General features: G+C 33.0%; 1 protein-coding gene across 1 annotated transcript; it reads left to right on the top strand.

Annotated features, from left to right (window-relative positions):
- The first annotated feature begins 299 nt into the window (after positions 1-299).
- LOC127701628 (uncharacterized) lies at positions 300-10321 on the top strand. Its single transcript, XM_052205608.1, has 2 exons — positions 300-441; positions 8722-10321. The coding sequence occupies exon 2, from the start codon at positions 8745-8747 to the stop codon at positions 10065-10067; it is 1323 nt and encodes a 440-aa protein (XP_052061568.1). The 5' UTR covers positions 300-441; positions 8722-8744; the 3' UTR covers positions 10068-10321.
- The last annotated feature ends 13452 nt before the right edge of the window (positions 10322-23773 follow it).

Here is a 23773-nt window from a genome sequence, read left to right as displayed (position 1 = left end):
ATGCATATTTAAACCTTTCATAGACTTCCATACGAAGCAAGGCCAATAACTTATGACATTTCATTCCACTATATTTATAATCCATTTAGCTGTGAATAGGCAAATATCTGTTTTCAAATTCTGTTAAGTAACACTATATTTTTATGCTGTTTTTTTTTTCCACAGAAGCTGTATTTACATTTTATGAATGACTTTTGTGCAGTATTGACGCTTTATATGTTGGTTTGAAAGCCTCGGGCTGATTGGTCATATAAATGTCATTTAGCTCCGCCTATTTAATATGCTTTTATCCTAAACTCAGGTGTGCATGTTTAGATTTTTACCTGTCGAGTTAAATTTCAACACCTTAACGGTATAAGCATTCAATCTTGATGTCTTAAGGATTACATTTTGAGAAAACTTTAAAGATGTCATATGGATCTCAATATAGAATCTAAAAAGGTATGTATCCAGGCTGTGTGTGGTTTTATGTTAGTTCATCATCTATCCAACACACAAGGAAATTTTAATTAACTTAAAATATAATTATTAGTTTGTTGTCATTACGTTAACGATAGGGTCTTCCTTCCTTCCTCTTCGTAATTTTTTAATAATTTAACTGTTTCTCAGATGATAGTGTTTATAAGAATCATCGGCGATTGATCGTAAGAATGATTTTATTCTGTTAACAGTATAAGTTGTCTGAAAACATTTTAATGTCAATATTAATTATTCCGTTGCTCATAAAATTCCATTCGTTCTTTTTAACACTGGGAAATAAGTTTCCATTTTTCAATCTATACAGACATTATTGATACAAAATCAACAATAATTTCATTTTGTATATAGTTTATAATCTCTTGTATACTCTATATAAACCTATAACAAATCAAGCAGTTCTTTAGTCTATAAGTTAATGTAGTAGTCTTTTGTTATTGTCACGTTTGGTAATTCAGACAGATTTCAACTTGTATCAGTTTTCTCCATGTATGTATTCAAACCTGTGTGAAAATAGTGACAACTCCAATGTTTCATTCATAGTACCTGAACAAATCCCTGAAGCCATGTTGAGACAAACCTTAAATCTTTTTAAGATGATTTTTGTAAATACCTTTTTACCTTAAAGGTTGTCCTTTAGTTTTTGTAAGGTTTGATGGACTCTCCCCTTTTTTTAACTCTCCTTTGAGTTCGTTATTTTTTTTCATACTTTTTTATTGAAGATTTAAGATTCCTGCGCAGACTGCAATACTATCCAAACCAATTGACTCAATTTCTAATAATTAAGGAAAAATTATCTGCCTTCATTAGATATTTACTTGGAAATGATGACAATATAAAAACAGGGATGTGGTAAGATTGTCAATGAGACAACTTACCACCAAAGTTCAAATGAAGAGGATGTAGGCCACCGTACGATGTTTGTTTTAACCTTTGACATGAAAGTCATCGTTAAAAGTGTTGATTTGTATGGGGAGTTACATTGAAAGGTTTTTGGGACCAAGGAGTATGGTTATGGACATAAAAATCAGGAAAATCTATTTACTAATTGTTAAAATTTAATCCAGTAGAATTTGAGATCTATTGGTTCATCTAGAATTGGTTGTTTTAAGCTTGACACTTTTTAATACCAGTTTCAATATGGCATACAGTCATTGCACTGGTGGAATTCTTTTCTGGGCCTTATGGTCTCCGTCTGTAAGGTTATTGGGGTCAATGATGATGTGATCCATTTTTATTTCAATATGCAATATAAAAAATAAGGACAAGACAACTTTACCACAAAGACCAGAGGACAAAAATGTAAACATCTACTGGATATCACAGTCCCATGTTTTTTATGTTATTTTTGTTGACTTTAATATTTACAATTACATATTTTTTTTAATTCTAGAAGAACACCTTAAAATCAAATAACTTCTAAAGAAAAAAATACATGCAAGTTCAATTGAATAAAATCATCTCACAATATAATATAACAAGGTCGACATGCTCCTTAACTATAGGGTATATCAGACAATCTTTGTTATACTAATAAGACATTTATATCATTTATATAACAAACAAATTAATTTTGGACATACAGAAACTATTAACACACATGTTACATGTGTAATTGTGTTACAAACTGTGTGTATATGGCTGGATTCACACGACCTGTCACCCTGCAGCAGATGTAGAAATTTTATGACATATCATATGTTTCATATAAATTCGGGATGCTTTTTTTCTAAAATAAAATGCATTATTAATTTCCAGGCTGTATCTGATAGCTTTATATTTTTTATTATGTCTCTTTATGGAATATAAAAAGATTTAATTTAAAATGATATAATAAATATTTTCCCTTGCCAACATGACTTGTATCATAGTTGTGTAGCTATATTAATTGACTTTTTATATCTTAATGAAAACTCAGATTTTAACATTGATTACTACAAGGGTTTTTTTTTCTGTTCAGTCTGCTGCAGTTCTTTTCTTCCATAGATATTGAATAATCCATCCTGCTGTGGTATTCTCTAACATGTTTTTATAAATTATTTTTTCCTAACTCCACGGAGGTCTTAATACATTTCACTGCTTGTTTCATTCTGTGACTGTTCAAGCTGCATGTGATAAATCAATTATTTCTTATCTTTCGAGAAAATTTCATGTTTTTACCGAATTACCTAAAATAAGATGAGTCCTATTTTGGTTTAAGCGATAAGAAGTGACAAACCTTATTTTTAGTTAATGGTGATGTACTTCTAGTAAGATGACAAGATAACTATAAGGACAAAAACACAGAAAACAGTCCAACAAGGAAACCATCTGACAATCATTGTACCATCGTTATTGACTAAAGCGTTAAAATGATTGTTGGGTTAATTGCTATTGAAATATTGAAAATCATCTTTAGGTCTGGATACCCGGTACAATACAAAGACTTCAGATGTATTGATTTCATTTCGACGTTTGTATTTATGTCATTCGTTGTACGGTTATCTTTTTTTTTTATTCTCCTCGTACACTGAGAGTGTTTATCTTAGCTTATAGTTGATTTGAATGAAAAGAGATGTGTTTTAGGCGAAAAGCGAAGGTTTTTAGGTGTATGCATACAATAAAACACTGTTAACATAAAACACATAGATACATTTGACACAACTAAAACTTCCTTATGTCAATTATTTTAAACGTTCATATGGGAAGCATTCAAGAAGGTAGTTCTATATCCAAAAAGGAACCAATACGAGGTTCACCCTTATTATGCAATTTTTGTTAAATTTGAAAAAAAACTCAAAAGAGATTTGATGAAAAGCTGTGTAATTAAACACTGACCACTTGGTTTCATAATCCACCTGGAACTTATATACGTAGTCAACTCGCAATTGTATCGACCCAGCATTAGTGATTCGAACACACTGAACTCGACAACGTTTCATCGTTATCTCGAGGTCCCTTCGTCTGAAATGCAATTTATTACTTTTGATTTCAATCAAAAATAAATAACAGGAATTATGGGCTAATTATTAATTGGGTATGGCCCATTCAAAAATTGTTCAGTAATGTGTGGCAAGATTAGCTTAGTTTTGTGGGTACTCATTATCAACCCTTAATCGCGATCTATTAGGAAAGAAAGAATTAAAAAGGTACAATAAAAAGAAACCAGAACAAAATCACCGAAAACACAGCGCAATAAATACAGTACATTGATACTATATCAAACTATGTTAAGTTATACTGAAGGCAAGCTCCATGTACTTAAAAGTACAGTTTTATTTCGTATCGTTTAATAATGTACATTGTACTCAGTTCTTCTATCTGTATCTTGTAATTCGTGCCAACACCTATAGGCCCTGCCTAGTGCAGGGGTGGATCCAGGATTTTAGGTTAGGGGGGGGGCACAAACTTAAATATTTTTTTTAGGTAAAATTATCGAAATATTCTTTAATAAGCTGAGGACTACCCATGCTTTGATAATTTTAGGGGAGGCCGCACGCCCGCCACGCTAGTGTATTGGACAAATTATATAAAGACTAAATTTCAGAACCTAGGAACCATTGGTGTTGAAATTATATTCGACTCAGATACTTAATTTTTCTATATAGATGTATATACAATACAATATATTGATGTAACAGGTGGAAATAATTTATGACGTTCTGCAATTTATTATTTATTTAGTAAATAATTTAGAAGATTCATGACTTGTCTAAATGTGGTACTCATCGTTAATATTTGCAATAAGAAAATATAGATTTATTTTGAAATTGAGACAGTCACATGGTTGAACTGTACGAAAGTGCGAATGAACCTTTGATATGTAAAATCATGGCAACTATCAGGTCTTTCTTTCTCCGTTCATGAGTTATTATAGAATTTTACATGTTATGAACAACACGACAGGTGTCATTACCGGAGCAGGAAATGCACACCCTTCTTTAGAACCTGAGTAAACAACCAGGGTAATTGTTCCTTTTCTATGTGCAAAGTGTTTTACACTCACACATCAAATTTATATTTTGTATTGTTTTCTTGATATCTTATTAAATTTTTTAGGTAACTTTTTAATATCACATAAGACAATGTAAGACAACCGTTGACAAATTTATGTGGCAACTGAAATCACCGTAATAGACAATTGGACTTTTACTTCAGAAATATCCAAATCGAATCTGAACTACATTTTATTCAGTGCCGAGGCAATTATCATATTTCAATATATTGTTCGCAGACTAAAACATTTGCTTTATATACTATGTATCCCTTTTGTATTGTATAATTTTTAAGATGTATCGTCATGTACTATAGATAAAAGATATCAATCTTGGCGTTCAATTTACTTTTTGTGGGTCAAGCGCAGAAGTAATGGGCTGAAAAACGCGGCAACCATAAATTAAGCTTGTTTGGTCGTTATTAAAGTCCATTTTAAATGTTCCTTTTGTTATCTTAAATCTTCAACCTTCGTTCAAAACTGATAAGTAAATAAAAGCTAACTGTTTAAACTTTGAAAAAATAAGCTGAAAGATACAATGTTTACATTTAACGAACAGGCAGATTATTTTCACGTCTCGTTTCTTAAAATTCAAAGGAGATTTTTGAATTACAAGTAGTGTTCTGATTCGTTTTATTGATCTCTTTGGATGATCCATTTTCAAGGATTTAAATAGGATCGTTGAAATTTTATACAGATAGGCGTAGATTTCAAGAGAACAGGGACAATATTTATTTACTGCATAGATATGGCCTTGTAGGTATCAGGTTATACTTGCCGACAGAAATATTCTCACTTTTAAACGAGAAATTACGTGAAAAAGTTTTTTAAGTCTTGAGCTATACAGATTGATTAATGATTCGGTATATTATTTAATATACATATTCATTCTATAGAAATTCGCTTATTTATTATGTTCTTACTGTAATAAACTGATCTTTTCACAATATTTATGTATTTAATGAGAAAAAACATCTTTTTGTAAATGTTATAATAAAGAGAGGAAATTCAAATTAAAACGTCGACGTCACGTATCATTAATGCCGATTTAACCTTCGATTTTTATTATCTGTGAAAACACTATGAATATATTTTAAAGGTCCATGACTTGATTTTAAACTTGCAATTATTCTTAAATAAAATGATACCTTAAATCAATAAAATTTAACAACTTTATATGTAAATACATAATTTACATGACAACCCTATTCTTCACACAATATTTTTGTTATTTTATCCGAGGGCCATGAAGATGTGTGTCATTGCTCGGCTAGGTTACACTGGATCAATTTCAGTTGTCTAAAGCAGGCCTGACATCATCAATAATAGCCACGGGGTCTAAATCAGAGGATTGCAATGTTGGTTTGATGCAAACTTCTGTAACAAGTAGTAATATTTATTATAGATATAGTGATATTGTAGGAGTGAGATGGACCGATACGGGTAAAAGGCCTGTGTTAGTCAACAATGAGTAAACATCTTAATAAAACATCCTCAAGAAAGATTGTTTTCAATATACCGATGATCATATACGCAAACGCTATTGCAGTAAAATTTTTCACACCTTATCTTTCATTCGTTGTTAAGACTCGCATCATAAATTCTAAAAAGAATTGTTTTATGTGTCACTTTTCATTTACATTTTGGTTCTTATTGGCATCACTTTGAAATAAGTGAAATTGTGCCGGATTTTGAACAATCAAAGACAAAACTCGTGGAAATTTGTGTTTGTGGTTTTGTTGAATCGCTGCATTGTTGTATTTCCTTTAATTAAACGAAGCAAACAAACAAAAATAAAACAACTACACCACAAGTTTACCGAAAATATATATCAATTCATTTCTAGAAAACTTTGTGTGTCTTCTCACATGTAATTACACTCAAAATTATGCGTATTATATGATATTAAATGCAAATATGCAAATAAACTTTTTTCTAAACATTTTTTTAATCCGCACATTCAGCAAGTGCATTGTTTACATATATATACATATTTTATAGACATCTACTTGCAGCACTATAATTGATATTTAAGTAAGGAACATTACTACCGTGATCATAAATCAAAATTGAAGACTTAACAACCAGCAAAGTGCATTATGCAAATAGAAAAAGTGCATATAAGTTGTCTTTTCCTTTGATGTGGCGAATATAATGCACATTGTTAACATATCACATGCCTGTCACGTTCTGACGGTGAACATGTACAAGATTTATGTGGTTAGAAACTCCTGTATATCCATAATATCAATATTTTAATGTATTGTCTGATGCATAAGTTGTTTACATAATCTTGTACTTAGTTTTGCCTACCGATTGCCCAGCAATTAACAATAATATTAGTTTGTATTATTTGCTATAGATAGAAAATTTCATTTTGAGGTTCACTTGATTCTGTCATACGGTAAAGTCACAATGTCTAAATTATTTATTTTAACTTTATTTTTTATTAGCAATTATCAGCTGAAGAAAAAGGTTAAAAGGTTATTTTCTATTAAGATTATTGTAACCTTACTTTTCTGTAATTAACTTTAATTGGCAATTATCAGAAGAAAAAGTTTAAAAGGTTACTTTCTTGGAATTTAATAGGGAAATATTTGCGCATATTTTTTTCTTTATAAACGTACTTTATTTTTCAAATTTTGTCACAAGTGTTGCATCAAACGTACGGGTAACTTATATTTGCCATTTCCATGCACGCCATTTGATCTCTGGTGTATAGTTATCTCACTGAAAATCATACCACATCGCCTTATTTTAATATATTCATACAAGGACATTTTATTAACTCCTTTTGTTCAGGAACGTAGCTTAAGCTATGAAAGTCACCAGGACCTCTAGAATTGGCAAATCCACAGAAATTATTTCTACATATCTTTATTGCAAAATGTGTAGGTTGGATAAACTGTCGTTTAACATTTTAATTGACAGAACTGTAGCTACAAGTAGTAACTAATCATTTCCACAATCTTTGTACATTATCCGACATTAGTCTTTTCAGTTACTTTTGGCCTATTGAAGATCTCCTCTGCCAACTTGGATGACAAGATGCCTTTCCTTAAACTTAGTCTATAAACCAATATTTCCTCTTTGTGAAATGATTAATTTGCTTGCATTGTAATCATTCACTCGCCTAAATATCCAGACAGATTTTTATTGCTCCCACTTATTGAATCCGAAAATTATAAGTTGTAATAGATCAATCTTTTTTAGATGACACCTGTTAATGCTGTAATTTTTAAAGAAAAACTATAATCAGTCAATTTCTTGTTACATTATACTAATGTATCTTTTAGTTTTGTTACCTGTAGCCTTTCGTATAAATAGTACCTATTAGGTTAATAAAAAAGACGTTACCATCAATCATCCTGTAATTTTAAAATATGACATTAAAATATATTTCGTCTTCGTCTCTAAATGCCTTCAATTTGATAATTCTATGCCATCGAGTACGACAGTTTAAACGGATGTATATGATTTAACAAAAACGATTTACCGCTTTATAGGTTAATGGGCAAAAAGTTATTTAAAAGCTTTTGCAGGTGTCGTTATTAACAGTAATGTCATTTCCTCAATATTTCTAATAAAAATTATTTTGTACAAATACATCTGACTTTTAAGTGCAGGTTAAGATAATTGCAACACTGCATTGTATTAAATATAAAGTAAGTAAAAAAAAATTCAATGCAATAAAAGTAAATGCCAGTTTAATGTTTTATATTGAAAATTAGCCTCTCGTATTAAGACATGGGGAGTTAGGACAACATTGACAGACACTTTTGTTTATAATTAATTTGCACCTTTGATTTTGTGGAAACACTACTGCTAACTGCAAGAATCAAATTTAAAACTGCTGTTCGGTTTATAACGACAATAAATAACTCTTGTGTTTGTAGCTTATAAATACCTCCAAGCAGACTGACCTGAAACTCTTCACCGTGTTACATATTTGACCTCAACTGGATTTGTCAATATAAACCCTTCATAATTATTCTAGTTTGTGTCTGGGAAACATACATTTCCGTTAGAATTGAATTAACGTGTGTTTGATAGGTGTATGTGCATTTACATTTACTTTTTAGAACGTATCATGTAAATGCTTAACTAGGAGCACCTTATAAATTATTCATGACAAGTTGTCGCTTTTCCTGGTCTATATTACATGCATTCAGTCACATTCGAAGACAAATGAATGGTCTGATTTATACAAAAAGTCATTTCAACGGATTAAAAAAACTATGCTGATCTTATATACATCAATTTATTTACAGGAAGATTGAAGCAGCCTGACGATATGATTCGATGGTTCAAAGGAAGAAAGCATAAGCGGAAATGTTATGATAGTAGTGATGATTCGTCAACAGAATATGGTTTTAAAGATTCAAAATCTAGAGACAATTCACCGTATGGTTTCCGAAAGTTCGAAAATAATTGTGTTCAAGTTGCAGACGTTGTGCCAAAGGAAGTAAACAATACAGCATTAAATGACTGTACCACGGGGTTACACGGTTCGTCATCACCCCATATTTACGATGAAATTAAGGATCTCCCAGATAACATTATAGCAAGTCAGTTCAGAATTTTGACTGGTTTGAAATTTACTTCTAGTCTAACAGAGGAAGACGAAAAGGAAGGACCATATATGGTTGTTCCAGTATTGCCTGCCAGACGTATTCCCGCCAAATCTAGTGCCATAAAAAGTGCTACAAATGTATCTAGATCTCAAAACGACGTCCCCAAAGAATCGACAGTTCAACTGGAATCTAATTCTGATTTAACTAATACAATTATAAGTTTGAATGCACGTGATGGGATTTCTAAAACTCCGACATATGAAAGTGTGGATTTATTAAATTGTAATAGAAGTGAGACTGATTCGATTGCTTTACCAACCCGAATTCAAAATTCGGAACAAAATTTAGATGATAGTGAGACAGAATATGACCTCAATTCTGGTGAAAGTACTGAAAGTGAATATCCTGTGTTTTTGGACAAAATTGAACAAAATTTGTTTTTAAAACAACAAGTGCGGGAAATAATCCAGAGCTTAAGTAGAACTGACTCTGAGCAGTCACGATGCAATCGAACAGATTCTTTTTCGACTGTTTCGACAGAGTCGTCTAGCGTGCCACATACATCTGAGTCGGAAGTTTCGGACCCGGATGTTTTCGCCGATCAATCAGAATCAGATGATGATAATGAATATCATGAATGCACAAAGGAAAACATAGAAGTATCATATCAAGTTGCTGAGGCAAAACCGGAAGTAGGAAGTAAACATTCTGACAGTGATCTCAAAAATTGTGTTCAAAAACAGAAAAAGAGATTGTCAAAATGCAGAAAGCCAAAATTTAAGATTTATTCAATCAAAGATGAAGACCATGAAAACAAACTTCAATCTGTGATTCACGAGGATACAGAAATGTACCTCTTACCGTCTTGTCAAAAGGAAATAGACTATTATAATTATAAAACTTGCAGAAAGCCGGTGCTTGTTCCCACGTTACCAACCAGAATTTACCAGGACCCAGACAGGCTTAAAAGTAACAAGAACAATAAACTGTTGGGTGATTTAATTCGAATGAACTACGACAAGCAACATTTAATTCTAGTCTAGTAATCGATCTCTTTAAAATAAGATTTTTCTCACTAGTCTAGATACAGTTGTTCAAAGTTTCATTCAAGTCAGTTCATTCTTTGTGTCAAATTAATCAGTTAAAATGAAAATAATAGCAGGGTAATGAAAGATTTGATAACTGATTTTACCAGTTTAATGATTAAATACAGTTGTGGGAACCTCCAAATGACAAAAGTGAAACATTTTAAACAGATTTTTATACAAGTGCAATGAAATAAAATGGTTAATAATAACTGGTGTCTCTATCTTGTTGAATCTAGACTTTAGTGTGAAAAACAAATATTAGTGATACCGTACTTTACTTGGTGATTTTGTCATGTCACCTTAGTTTGTCCTTATGAAAGAAAGCAAGGTTTGTTTTGGTTCATCGCTTTATTATCGAAGATGGAAGAATAAGATATCTTTTCCACATAATTTAATGGTTGAAAACGTCCTTTTCTTAATTTGGAAAGTTAAGATATGTCATTTATGAGTTAAATGACTTGATAAATTATATGAATATAATGATGTTGTCAGGTGTAAATGACGTTAAGGTGACAAACCTTGGTTCTTGATGCAGATATGTTATTAAATATGATCTATACGTTAACTGATTATAGACATGTTAAGAGAGAACATTTATAATATATGCATACAATAGAGATCTTTTCGGAAGATATTGTATGGATCTAATGATTAACAAAATGATTTGGTATATATTTCATTTTGTTTTGATAGGTGGAAGAAACTTGTCATTAAATCAGTCCATTTAAATTTGACAGAACAAAATGTTATTTGGCATCACTTATACATGCATGCGTCAATTTTCCCATCAATAGATCTGAGTCTCTTCTTTACTTGAAAATGCACTTTTAAGGTCAAAATTAAGACAGGTAACTGTAAAAGTGATGATTTATTGAAATCGTTTCCATTTAAACAGACATGAAATCAACTATTAACTAGGTAAAGTCTGGAATCTTTAAACCAGGTGATGTTGTCACCTATGTTTCTGTGTACAGAGTAGCAGGGAATCTTTAAACCAGCTGTTGTTGTCACCTATGTTTCTGTGTACAGGGTAGCAGGGAATCTTTAAACCAGCTGATGTTGTCACCTATGTTTCTGTGTACAGGGTAGCAGGGAATCTTTAAACCAGCTGTTGTTGTCACCTATGTTTCTGTGTACAGGGTCGCAGGGAATCTTTAAACCAGCTGTTGTTGTCACCTTAGTATGTTTCTGTGTACAGGGTAGCAGGGAATCTTTAAATTAGCTGTTGTTGTCACCTATGTTTCTATGTACAGGGTAGCAGGGAATCTTTAAATTAGCTGTTGTTGTCACCTATGTTTCTGTGTACAGGGTAGCAGGGAATCTTTAAACCAGCTGTTGTTGTCCCCTATGTTTCTGTGTACAGGGTAGCAGGGAATCTTTAAACCAGCTGTTGTTGTCCCCTATGTTTCTGTGTACAGGGTAGCAGGGAATCTTTAAACCAGCTGTTGTTGTCACCTAAGTATGTTTCTGTGTACAGGGTAGCAGGGAATCTTTAAACCAGCTGTTGTTGTCACCTATGTTTCTGTGTACAGAGTAGCAGGGAATCTTTAAACCAGCTGTTGTTGTCACCTATGTTTCTGTGTACAGGGTAGCACGGAATCTTTAAATTAGCTGTTGTTGTCACCTATGTTTCTGTGTACAGAGTAGCAGGGAATCTTTAAACCAGCTGTTGTTGTCACCTATGCTTCTGTGTACAGGGTAGTAGGGAATCTTTAAACAAGGTGTTGTTGTCACCTATGTTTCTACGTAAAGGGTAGCATGGAATCTTTAAACCAGATGTTGTTGTGAACTGTGCACATGATAGCACGGAATCTTTAAACCAGGTGTTGTTGTCACCTATGTTTTTGTGTAAAGGGTAGCAGGGAATCTTTAAACCAGGTGTTGTTGTTACCTTTGTTTCTGTGTACAGGGTAACATGGAATTTTTAAACCAGCTGTTGTTGTCACCTATGTTTCTGTGTACAGGGTAGCAGGGAATCTTTAAACCAGCTGTTGTTGTCACCTATGTTTCTGTGTACAGGGTAGCATGGAATATTTAAACCAGCTGTTGTTGTCACATATGTTTCTGTCTACAGAGTAACAGGGAATCTTTAAACCAGCTGTTGTTATCACCTATGTTTCTGTGTACAGGGTAGGAGGGAATCTTTAAACCAACTTGTTGTCGCCTATGTTTCTGTGTACAGGGTAGCATGGAATCTTTAAACCAGTTGTTGTTGTCACCTATGTTTCTGTGTACAGGGTAGTAGGGAATCTTTAAACCAGCTGTTGTTGTCACCTTAGTATGTTTCTGTGTACAGGGTAGCAGGGAATCTTTAAACCAGCTGTTGTTGTCATCTATGTTTCTGTGTTCAGGGTAGCAGGGGATCCTTAAACCAGCTGTTGTTGTCACCTATGTTTCTGTGTACAGGGTAGTAGGGAATCTTTAAACCAGCTGTTGTTGTCACCTAATGTTTCTGTGTACAGGGTAGTAGTGAATCTTTAAACCAGCTGTTGTTGTCACCTATGTTTTTGTGTACAGGGTAGCATGGAATCTTTAAACCAGGTGTTGTGTGAACTGTGCAAATGATAGCATGGAATCTTTAAACCAGTTGTTGCTGTCACATATGTGCAGTAAACCAGGTGTTGTTGTGAACGATGTTGAGGGTAACATGGAATCTCGCGGAACCAGGTGTTGTTGTCATCTAAGTATAGGGTAGCATGAAACCCTGTTACCAAGTATGTTTGTCATCTATGCACCAGGAAGCATGAAATCTAAACCAGGTGTTGCTGCCACCTATGTCTATACATGGTAGCACACACACATTTCCGTTGGTCTATAAGACCAGTATTTGTCATACTGGTGTGTTTGCCGTCTTCAATATTGATTTCACTATTGACTTTTGTCAGATGATATGTAACCGATATTTTGCAGAAATAAATATTTTCTTCAAGAAGTAGACTTCCTTTATGGGGTCAAATGTAAATGATATATATATATATATATATATATATATATATATATATATATATATATATATATATATATATATATATATATATCATCATTAATTAGATCGTCACCGAGATCATAATAAGTATAAAAATATTTTCAAATGGTTTCATGGCAACCAGAGTCTGACTCTAAGAAAAGGAAATAAGTGCAGCAAAAATGGATCTTCTTAGTTAACACTGAAATGCAGTTAGAAAACAGAGTAGATATAAACTTTTTTCTTAAAAATTTTATATGCTGTAAAGTTGTTGTAACATTGACATTAATTTTCATTTTATTGTCTTGTTTTCGAAACTATTGGTAAGATCGACTTGATCATTATTATTCGAAAACAAAACATACATTATACTTTATTAGTTCTAACTGCGTTTCTGGTTTGATTAAAACCGTATACTCGGGTGAAGCAACTAAAAATATCATAAAATGTGGAGTCAAAATCTGACAACTTTGAGAAAGTGGAACCATTGGTTCTATATAAAAATTACACAAAGCAATCAATTAAAGACATGAACGTATTACATATGTAACACGTAAGGTATTATACGACATATGAAGACATGACCGTATTATATGTAAGGTATTATACGACAACTGAAGACATGACCGTATTATATGTAAGGTATTATACGACAACTAAAGACATGACCGTATTAAATGTAAGGTATTATACGACAACTGAAGACATGACCGTATTATATGTAAGGTATTATACGACAACTGAAGACATGATCGTATTATATGTAAGGTATTATACGACAACTGAAGACATGACCGTATTAAATGTAAGGTATTATACGACAACTGAAGACATGACCGTATGCTATGTAAGGTATTATACGACAACTGAAGACATGACCGTATTATATGTAAGGTATTATACGACAACTGAAGACATGACCGTATTAAATGTAAGGTATTATACGACAACTGAAGACACGACCGTATGCTATGTAAGGTATTATACGAGAACTGAAGACATGACCATATTATATGTAAGTATCATTCAGCAACTGAAGACATGACCGTATTATATGTAAGTATTATAGAGCAACTGAAGACATGACCGTATTATATGTAAGGTATTATACGACAACTGAAGACATGACCGTATTATATGTAAGGTATTATACGACAACTAAAACCCCAAATACCGAAAAAAAAATGAATGGATGATACCGACGAAGCACAGATTAATAGACGGATAAAAATGGCGAAGCACCGACAAATGGAACGGGAACCCAATTATTTCCCTCATTAATTCAATGTAATTTTATAATCATTGAAGACAAATTGTATTCCCTAAATTTGCCCAAATTTCAATTGCTATCTCATACTTGTAACCCCTTCGTGGTTTTTATTAGGGTTCTTGAAGGGTCATGACCGGCTCTTAAGAGTGGGCATTGATATGGTCATTTCATTCCCTTCCTGGTTAAAACCGAGGTTGAAATTTTGATCATTTACTAAGACAATCATCCACCCTATATAATTTAGAATCACACTAAATTTCATAGAAGTTGAAAGTTTAATTAATCTCTTTGAATACACTTAACATAATTTTCATCTCGGTACAAAATCCTATTTACAAGATGGTAGATTTATTAAGGGCCTTCATTCGTGAGTACCGGACTAGTATCCTGTAACTCTGATCCTGTTTTTCAAATGAAAGTATGATAACGACAAAGCACCGACTATTGGACTTTGAAAACGACGAAACATCTTCTAATGGATGGATGATAACGATGCAGCACCGACGTATGGACGGATGATAACGACGAAGCACCGACTAATGGACGTTGAAAACGACGAAGCACCGACAAATGGACAGATGATAACGACGAAGCACCGACTAATGGACGTTGAAAACGACGAAATATCTTCTAATGGACGGATGATAACGATGAAGCACCGACGTATGGACGGATGATAACGATGAAGCACCGACTTATGGACGGATGATAACGACGAAACACCGACTTTAATATGGGCGGCCGATTACGATGAAGCACCGACAAATTGACGATAAAAACGACTTAACATCTTCTACTTGATGGATGATAATGACGAAGCACCGACTAATAGATGGATGATTACGACGAAGCACCGACTAATGGATGGATGTTAACGACGAAGCACATACTTATGGACAAATGATAACAACGAAGCACCGACGTGTGGACGGATGATAACGACGAAGTACCGACTAATGGATGGATGTTAACGACGTAGCACCGACTTATGGAGAAATGATAACGACGAAGCACCGACGTGTGGATGGATGATAACGACGAAGCACGGACACCGATTAAGAAAGCATTTTGTTTACTTCTACACTCTTCACTTCTTAATTCTCTGTTTGTTAAAATAACTGGCATCCAGAAAAAAAAACATCCCTATAGGTCTGTATAACATCTGTATATAATATGACATAGAAAATTGAATTTAATTAACCTGAATATCAGGAATATAAAAATAAGATGTATATATTATAAATATAAATATATATTAATCAATCTTAATGCTCAAAATAAATTTGATGTCATAAAATAAATCTTTTATTCATAACAGAGTAGACTTACAGTAATAGTGACTTTTATAATCCAATATTAATTAAAAATCACCAGACTTTTAGTGTCGCTGTAAACCAAATCGTATTTAATTGGATTATTTAACAAGTAGAATTAACAACGAACACATGTAAGATAAATATACATATATTATATATAAAGTAGCTGTATAACCAAAAAATATGTGATTATTAAAGAAAAATAACACTTATAAATTTAGTGCGTCCGAAGCGCTTTCCTGTAGTTACCTTCATCGGGATCTCTAGGTTTAAAGCCAGGGATGTATAGGTACCTGCATGCACGAGGAACTATATGACAAAAAGGGACAAACAAACAATCGCTAAATGCAACTAAGTCAACTTTGCATGAGGTAGTTTGCACCTTATAATTTTTTTAATTTCATAATTTATCAACGGATACTTTATGAAGAAAGGTATAATAAATCACGTCAGTACCGAAGCACTGACTATAGCATCTGCATGTCTATGAACACCGGTCATTGGACATCATTGCCGATTGACATTCAATTTCAAACTTTTAAAAACATGCATACAAAGAAAATAGTTTTTTTTTTACTGTGGGATACTCAGCTAGATTTTTTACTGTTGCATTGTTTAGGAAAAGTACCATACAACCACCACCACCTTGGAATGAACTGCAGTATGGTATTGTGTTCATTTAGTATGATGGGGTGCCATATGGAACTCTTACCTATATTTGTCTTCATGGTAATCATTATCAATTCTTTTATATTGCAAGAAACAGCATTGACCTATAATACCGGTTTGATTCGCTGTGTAGATTAGTCAAGACGTAGACGAGAACTGAGAGATCAAAACAAAACCCAAATGAAACAAAATTAGTTAAAGACATCCGCAAATGAATCAACAAACTGTTTTATTTTGTTTATATTTGTATTTAACATGGAAGACATTTGGTTGAAACACTTGTGGTATAGCCTTTCGTGGTTGTTTTAGACAATAACATAACTAAACTGAACATGGGAGTGAACTTAAGGTAATGTGAACTTTAAAAAAATCTGAAATGCATAGTGACAGCATTAGTTCTCTATGAATTTATTTGTCTACATCTATGAAACCACATTTTTTTCTATAATTGATGTAATTTTTTGGTTCCATCATTTTTTTTATAGTAATACACAGCAGACGACAGCAGGAAATGTTATGACAGGTTTACAACTTGCATTCATTATTATTTTCTTCAAATATCTTCTTAAAAAGAAGTTATGGAGATAATGTACTTTACATAGGCATGCTTGGAGTATAACCGAGTTAAAATGTAATTTGCACGGACGTTTCCGTGACTGATATTGTCTAGAACCATTAGTTTCTTTCCATTTAAAATGAATTTTAATGGTATTTATAAATGTGTGTTTATGTAACGTTCATCAAAGAAACGTGTTCGCTATATTTTAAAGTCTGATTTAAAAAGGAATTATGAAATACAAATGTAAGTTTAAGGCGTTGGTTGTATCAAGTACTAATAAAGACCAATAATGATTCATTTATAAATAGTAACAAGGAAAACAAGCACACAGAAGCACAGTTCAATGGTACCTCAAAAGTCCAGTGATATTGACAATACCTTAAGCTGTTGGCAAAATTGGTGAAAACATAAAATATGATACCATGTCCATGGTTTAAAGAAAACAACGGGCGGTGTTATTCAAGCAGTGGTAAGGGGACGATCATTTGATTATTTGATTTTTTTGGGGGGGATTCTGGAAATGAAAATCCTGGCCTGGTTAGAACTGAAAAAAATGAATATTCTGCCCAACTAACAAAATGTAAGAAGTAATTGTGTTCAAAAGGGAAAATAGATAAGTGGCCTAGAAGCAGGTAAAAAATATATATTTCACCCGAAAAAAATCCGCCCCTCCCCACACTCCCTACCCCACACCGACAAAATCAAATGGTCGTCCCCTTATTCACATTCAGACTTTAATAAGGTTAATTAGATCTATATTTAATGCATCAATAGTCAGAGAAACAGTATGATCAATCAGGTTTAGCACTATGATGCCGTTATCCATGTTGAACAAAATAGTCCATTTTTTTCTTTTAAATAGGACGTCCAGCCCGATATAATTCTTATTGTTCCGAACAAAAGTTTGATAAACAATAACCATTTGTTACTTTCAAAGCTTAGAAACGAAGGATACTAAGTTTAAATATCACTATATATATTTTCAATACATATGACATAACTTTTTAGATTGAATAAAGTAATTCAAAACGAATATTAATCAAACCCATTTCTAATAATGAATTAACCTTTTACTGACCAGCTGGGTCATAAAAACAAACACTGCTGGACATGCAGGAGAACCCCCAGCAAGAAAACAAACAGTTGAAGTACTGCCATGTTTTATTATGTTATAGATGCTGAAACCTAGTCAAAGGTCTTTGTGGATCGAATTTTTAAATATAATACCGTATGTCAACATCATTTTAATAGTATTGATGTTATTACATGTTATTTAGTGACTCGATTGACAATATACTTAAAATCTAATGTTGACAAACCAGTTCCTAAACAAACAAGCGAACTCTGATAAGTTGTATGCCATGTTAAGGATTGCCAAAAATAAGTGGATTATAGAGTGTGTACCAAACACGAGGTGACATGGTGTACTAAAATTGAGTATTATCAAATGTTTGTCTTTTATTGAAATTAGTGACAATGCAATTTTATACCAGTGAAATTTATCTGTATTTGCATAAAAAATCATAGGTTATGTGGGAGGGCACACACGGAAAGAAGACATGAATATAAACTACAAGTATTAAAGTTTTTCATGTTCTTTGTGGTAAACAGATAAAAAGTACGCAACATGTCTGTAAACGATTACAAACAGTTTTTTTGGTGTTTAATTTTCTTTTTTAGGCGTTGTCTAACTTTTTTAGTTTATTGTTTTGTACATAAATCAGACTGTTTTCTCGTTTGAATTGTTTTACATTTGTCATTTCGGTGCTTTTTATAGCCTACTATGCGGTATTGGTTTTGCTTATTGTTGAATGCCGTGCAGTGACCTATAGTTGTTAACTTCAACGTCATTTGGTCTCTGATGGAGGGTTTTCTCATAGGCAAGCATACCACATCTTCTTATTTTTATGTTAGGACATCCTATAAGTTATTTATTTCAAGTCTTTTTCTAATAAAAATCATAGTATATTGATTGATTTATAAATGCATAACGTGCAGTGGCTCACATTACATGCATTAAATGAACGAAAACATATTGATGGGATATACATACCACCTGATTTTGTACTAGACAGGCACGCTGTGAGATGGATTTTCAACGTGCAAGATCACAAGGTAAGGGAACGACCTTTTAACTTCAGGGGGGGGGGGGGGGGGGGGGTATGGTTTTTTCCTAAAAAATATTCTGATCCCCATTTTGATGAAAAAAAATATTGTGGTCAAGCAGATGACAAAAAACAAATATTCTGAATCCAGATTTACCCCATACCTAATAGTATTAAATTTTGAAGAAAAAAAAATTTGATTGATAGCGTCGAAAAACTAAAAAAAATGTTCGCGCTACGACGGAACAACCGAGGCGGTTTTTCATATTGAAAATAGTTCAATCAAGAAATACAATGGAAAGGATGAAATCCTAAAAAATCGTACTGGTATAGATATACATGTGTGGAATGAACGTCAAGAAGGCAGTAATCGAATAATACAAGTGTATAGATCTAAAGACTACATGCAGTCTTTAACGATGGTCAAGCACAAACTGTACATATTTCAAGCCTGTTCATTATAACAAGCACGTAAGCATCTCTGCAACACAAACTGTCTTGACAAAAAATTTGTAGCCTGATGATGTCATCGTCGTCGTCGTACGCTCGAGGTTAAAGTTTGGAAGCTAATGTACATATGATATTTAAGAGACAAACCCGTCTATGTTCTACTTTGTCTACAGAATTAGGAGTAGGTTATTAAGATGAATCGTTTGAAGCATACATGTACCGAAGCTCTTTCTAACTAGTAAATGACAACTTGTTTTGTGAATATTTTGAATTTGAACAACCTGTTTTCCAGATTATTAGCTTTCTTTTTATCATTTGATTATTCTGTGATTCAATCAAACATGTTGCTATAGAGTTGAAAAGTATTGAGACAACTGTCTATTGTTAAAAATAAAAATAAGAAGATGTTGAATGATTGCCAGTCAGACAACTCTCCACAAGAGACCAAAGGCCGTAGAAGTTAGGCTGCTAGCTTGAGTCCAGCTAGAAGTTAGCAAATATAGGTCACCGTACGGCCTACAACAATGAGCAAAATTCATACCGCATAGTATGCTATAAAAGGCTCCGAAATAACAAATGTAAAACAATTCAAACGAGAAATCTAACGGCCTGATTTATGTAAAAAACAATAAGACTGTATATTGACCTCTAGATCGACTTTTTTTTACTGTCTCTTTGAGGTATACCACACATGTCCATTTATTCATACGTATGTACTAATAACTGCAAAAGAAAATCCCCTTTCTTTCTGCAGATTTTAGTAAACATAAAAGTATATTGTCTCAATAGCAGCGGTATAGAATAGATGAAAAAAGTCAAGAAATATGTACGAGCGGAGCAAGTCTTGTCTTATATTCTAAGATGACAATACGTCAGAAGATAGCCATGTAGACAGTGCGATGTTTCAACTTAATTTCGCTGGATTTGAAAGCAGGTAAATAAAGTTTCATGTCACTGTAAGTAGATAATGTTTACCCTCATAATACCGTGACAACAAATACTTACATGTGGTTAAATTTTAGACTCCCATGAAGCTGCAATCTATTTCTCAGCAGGAATTGTAAGTCTGAACTAGAAAAGACCTCACTGAACTTTGTAAAGTGTTCAAGTTTTATTATTATATAGCAAAATAAAACACTTCTTCCCATTGTTAAATCTCTTTAAGGATAAGATTAATTATTGTTGTTTATGAATAAAAATGTGCATTTTAGACTTCTTAAAAATCAGTCAAGTTATTTAAATTGCTTTAAATGGACTTAACTACCTACTTGGTGAGTTAACGTAATTTCTTTGTAACGAAAATGAAATTTTGTGGGGTAAATATTTTTATCAATAGGCGGAAAATGAGTAAAAGATGAACGCATTAATTTTACTTTAATAGTGCGTCATGCAGTTTCTTGGCTAATATACATAAACTCGTCAATCTTCTGTCAAAATTATTTAGTTTTTGTAACTGATCTAATGCACAGTATACTGAGGGACTCAAAAATTTTACTGATCTAATGCAGAATATACTGAGGGACTCAAAAATGTTACTGATCTAATGCACAATATACTGAGGGACTCAAACATGTTACTGATCTAATGCACAATATACTGAGGGACTCAAAAATGTTACTGATCTAACGCACAGTATACTGAGGGACTTAAAAATGTTGCTGATCTAATGCACAGTATACTGAGGGACTCAAACATGTTACTGATCTAATGCACAATATACTGAGGGACTCAAAAATGTTACTGATCTAATGCACAATATACTGAGGGACTCACAAATGTTACTGATCTAATGCATAGTATACTGATGGACTCAAACATGTTACTGATCTAATGCACAATATACTGAGGGACTCAAAAATGTTACTGATCTAATGCACAATATACTGAGGGACTCAAAAATGTTACTGATCTAATGCATAGTATACTGAGGGACTCAAAAATGTTACTGATCTAATGCATAGTATACTGAGGGACTCAAGAATGTTACTGATCTAATGCACAGTATACTGAGGGACTCAACAAATGTTACAGATCTAATGCACAGTATACTGAGGGACTCAAAAATGTTACTGATCTAATGCACAGTATACTGAGGGACTCAAAAATGTTACTGATCTAATGCACAGTATACCGAGGGACTCAAAAAATGTTACTGATCTAATGCACTGTATACTGAGGGACTCAAAAATGTTACTGATCTAATGCACTGTATACTGAGGGACTCAAAAATGTTACTGAGCTAATGCACAGTATACTGAGGGACTCAAAAATGTTACCGATCTAATGCACAATCTATTTCTCAGCAGGAATTGTAAGTCTGAACTAGAAAAGACCTCACTGAACTTTGTAAAGTGTTCAAGTTTTATTATTATATAGCAAAATAAAACACTTCTTCCCATTGTTAAATCTCTTTAAGGATAAGATTAATTATTGTTGTTTATGAATAAAAATGTGCATTTTAGACTTCTTAAAAATCAGTCAAGTTATTTAAATTGCTTTAAATGGACTTAACTACCTACTTGGTGAGTTAACGTAATTTCTTTGTAACGAAAATGAAATTTTGTGGGGTAAATATTTTTATCAATAGGCGGAAAATGAGTAAAAGATGAACGCATTAATTTTACTTTAATAGTGCGTCATGCAGTTTCTTGGCTAATATACATAAACTCGTCAATCTTCTGTCAAAATTATTTAGTTTTTGTAACTGATCTAATGCACAGTATACTGAGGGACTCAAAAATGTTACTGATCTAATGCAGAATATACTGAGGGACTCAAAAATGTTACTGATCTAATGCACAATATACTGAGGGACTCAAACATGTTACTGATCTAATGCACAATATACTGAGGGACTCAAAAATGTTACTGATCTAACGCACAGTATACTGAGGGACTTAAAAATGTTGCTGATCTAATGCACAGTATACTGAGGGACTCAAACATGTTACTGATCTAATGCACAATATACTGAGGGACTCAAAAATGTTACTGATCTAATGCACAATATACTGAGGGACTCACAAATGTTACTGATCTAATGCATAGTATACTGATGGACTCAAACATGTTACTGATCTAATGCACAATATACTGAGGGACTCAAAAATGTTACTGATCTAATGCACAATATACTGAGGGACTCAAAAATGTTACTGATCTAATGCATAGTATACTGAGGGACTCAAAAATGTTACTGATCTAATGCATAGTATACTGAGGGACTCAAGAATGTTACTGATCTAATGCACAGTATACTGAGGGACTCAACAAATGTTACAGATCTAATGCACAGTATACTGAGGGACTCAAAAATGTTACTGATCTAATGCACAGTATACTGAGGGACTCAAAAATGTTACTGATCTAATGCACAGTATACCGAGGGACTCAAAAAATGTTACTGATCTAATGCACTGTATACTGAGGGACTCAAAAATGTTACTGATCTAATGCACTGTATACTGAGGGACTCAAAAATGTTACTGAGCTAATGCACAGTATACTGAGGGACTCAAAAATGTTACCGATCTAATGCACAGTATACTAAGGAACTCAACAAATGTAACTGAACTAATGCACAGTATACTGAGGGACTCAACAAATGTTACTGATCTAATGCACAGTATACTGAGGGGCTCAAAAAATGTTACTGATCTAATGCACAGTATACTGAGGGACTAAAGAAATGTAAAAAAGAGAGAGTAGATACCATGGAGCAAGTGGTCTTGTGCACACACACGCACACACATATCCTCCCGGGACACTGACAGGCATTATACATAGAGCACTAATGTTTTTCGCCGTAGATAACTTTTATCCTAAACCGACCATTTTACTATACAAATACAGGTATACAGATAAACCGAAGCGATATTCGTACATTCAATTTTCATTTATCGTCTCGTGGTATCATGCTTCTATTTGAAACAAACCACTGAATTAAGGGTCATCTTCGCTGTCCGCATGTAAGTCATGTCGATTTCGTTACTCAAACTCAACGGCTGGAAAGTAAAAATGATATGTTGAAGCGTAAATGTTAAATTGCAGGATATTCGTTAAGCCAAGCTTTTCTTCCTGTTTCTAAAACTCGAACAAATGAATTTTATATCTTTCTAACTGGAGGATCTGCTTATCGATACCAGATTTGGTTAGTATACGCACTGTTCTGTATCAATAAACAGGATTGTCAATTTTATCGTTTTGTGATTTTGCCATTTGATGTCTCCTATAATTTAAGAAGTGCAATCAACAAAAGTAAAACACTAATTGTTTAGATAACAGTTGACATTAAAGATAATGCAAACTCATTCTCCGAACTTAAGTT

Source organism: Mytilus californianus, unplaced genomic scaffold (genome assembly GCF_021869535.1).
Source record: "Mytilus californianus isolate M0D057914Y unplaced genomic scaffold, xbMytCali1.0.p SCAF_5, whole genome shotgun sequence".
Classification (NCBI taxonomy): domain Eukaryota; kingdom Metazoa; phylum Mollusca; class Bivalvia; order Mytilida; family Mytilidae; genus Mytilus; species Mytilus californianus.
Note: the sequence above shows the minus strand (reverse complement) of the source record. Positions and strands in the feature narration are given on the sequence as shown.

What these genes read in the sequence shown, in the direction of transcription:
- LOC127701628 (XM_052205608.1), top strand. Translation starts at nt 8,745, where the DNA reads ATGATTCGATGGTTCAAAGGAAGAAAGCATAAGCGGAAATGTTATGAT.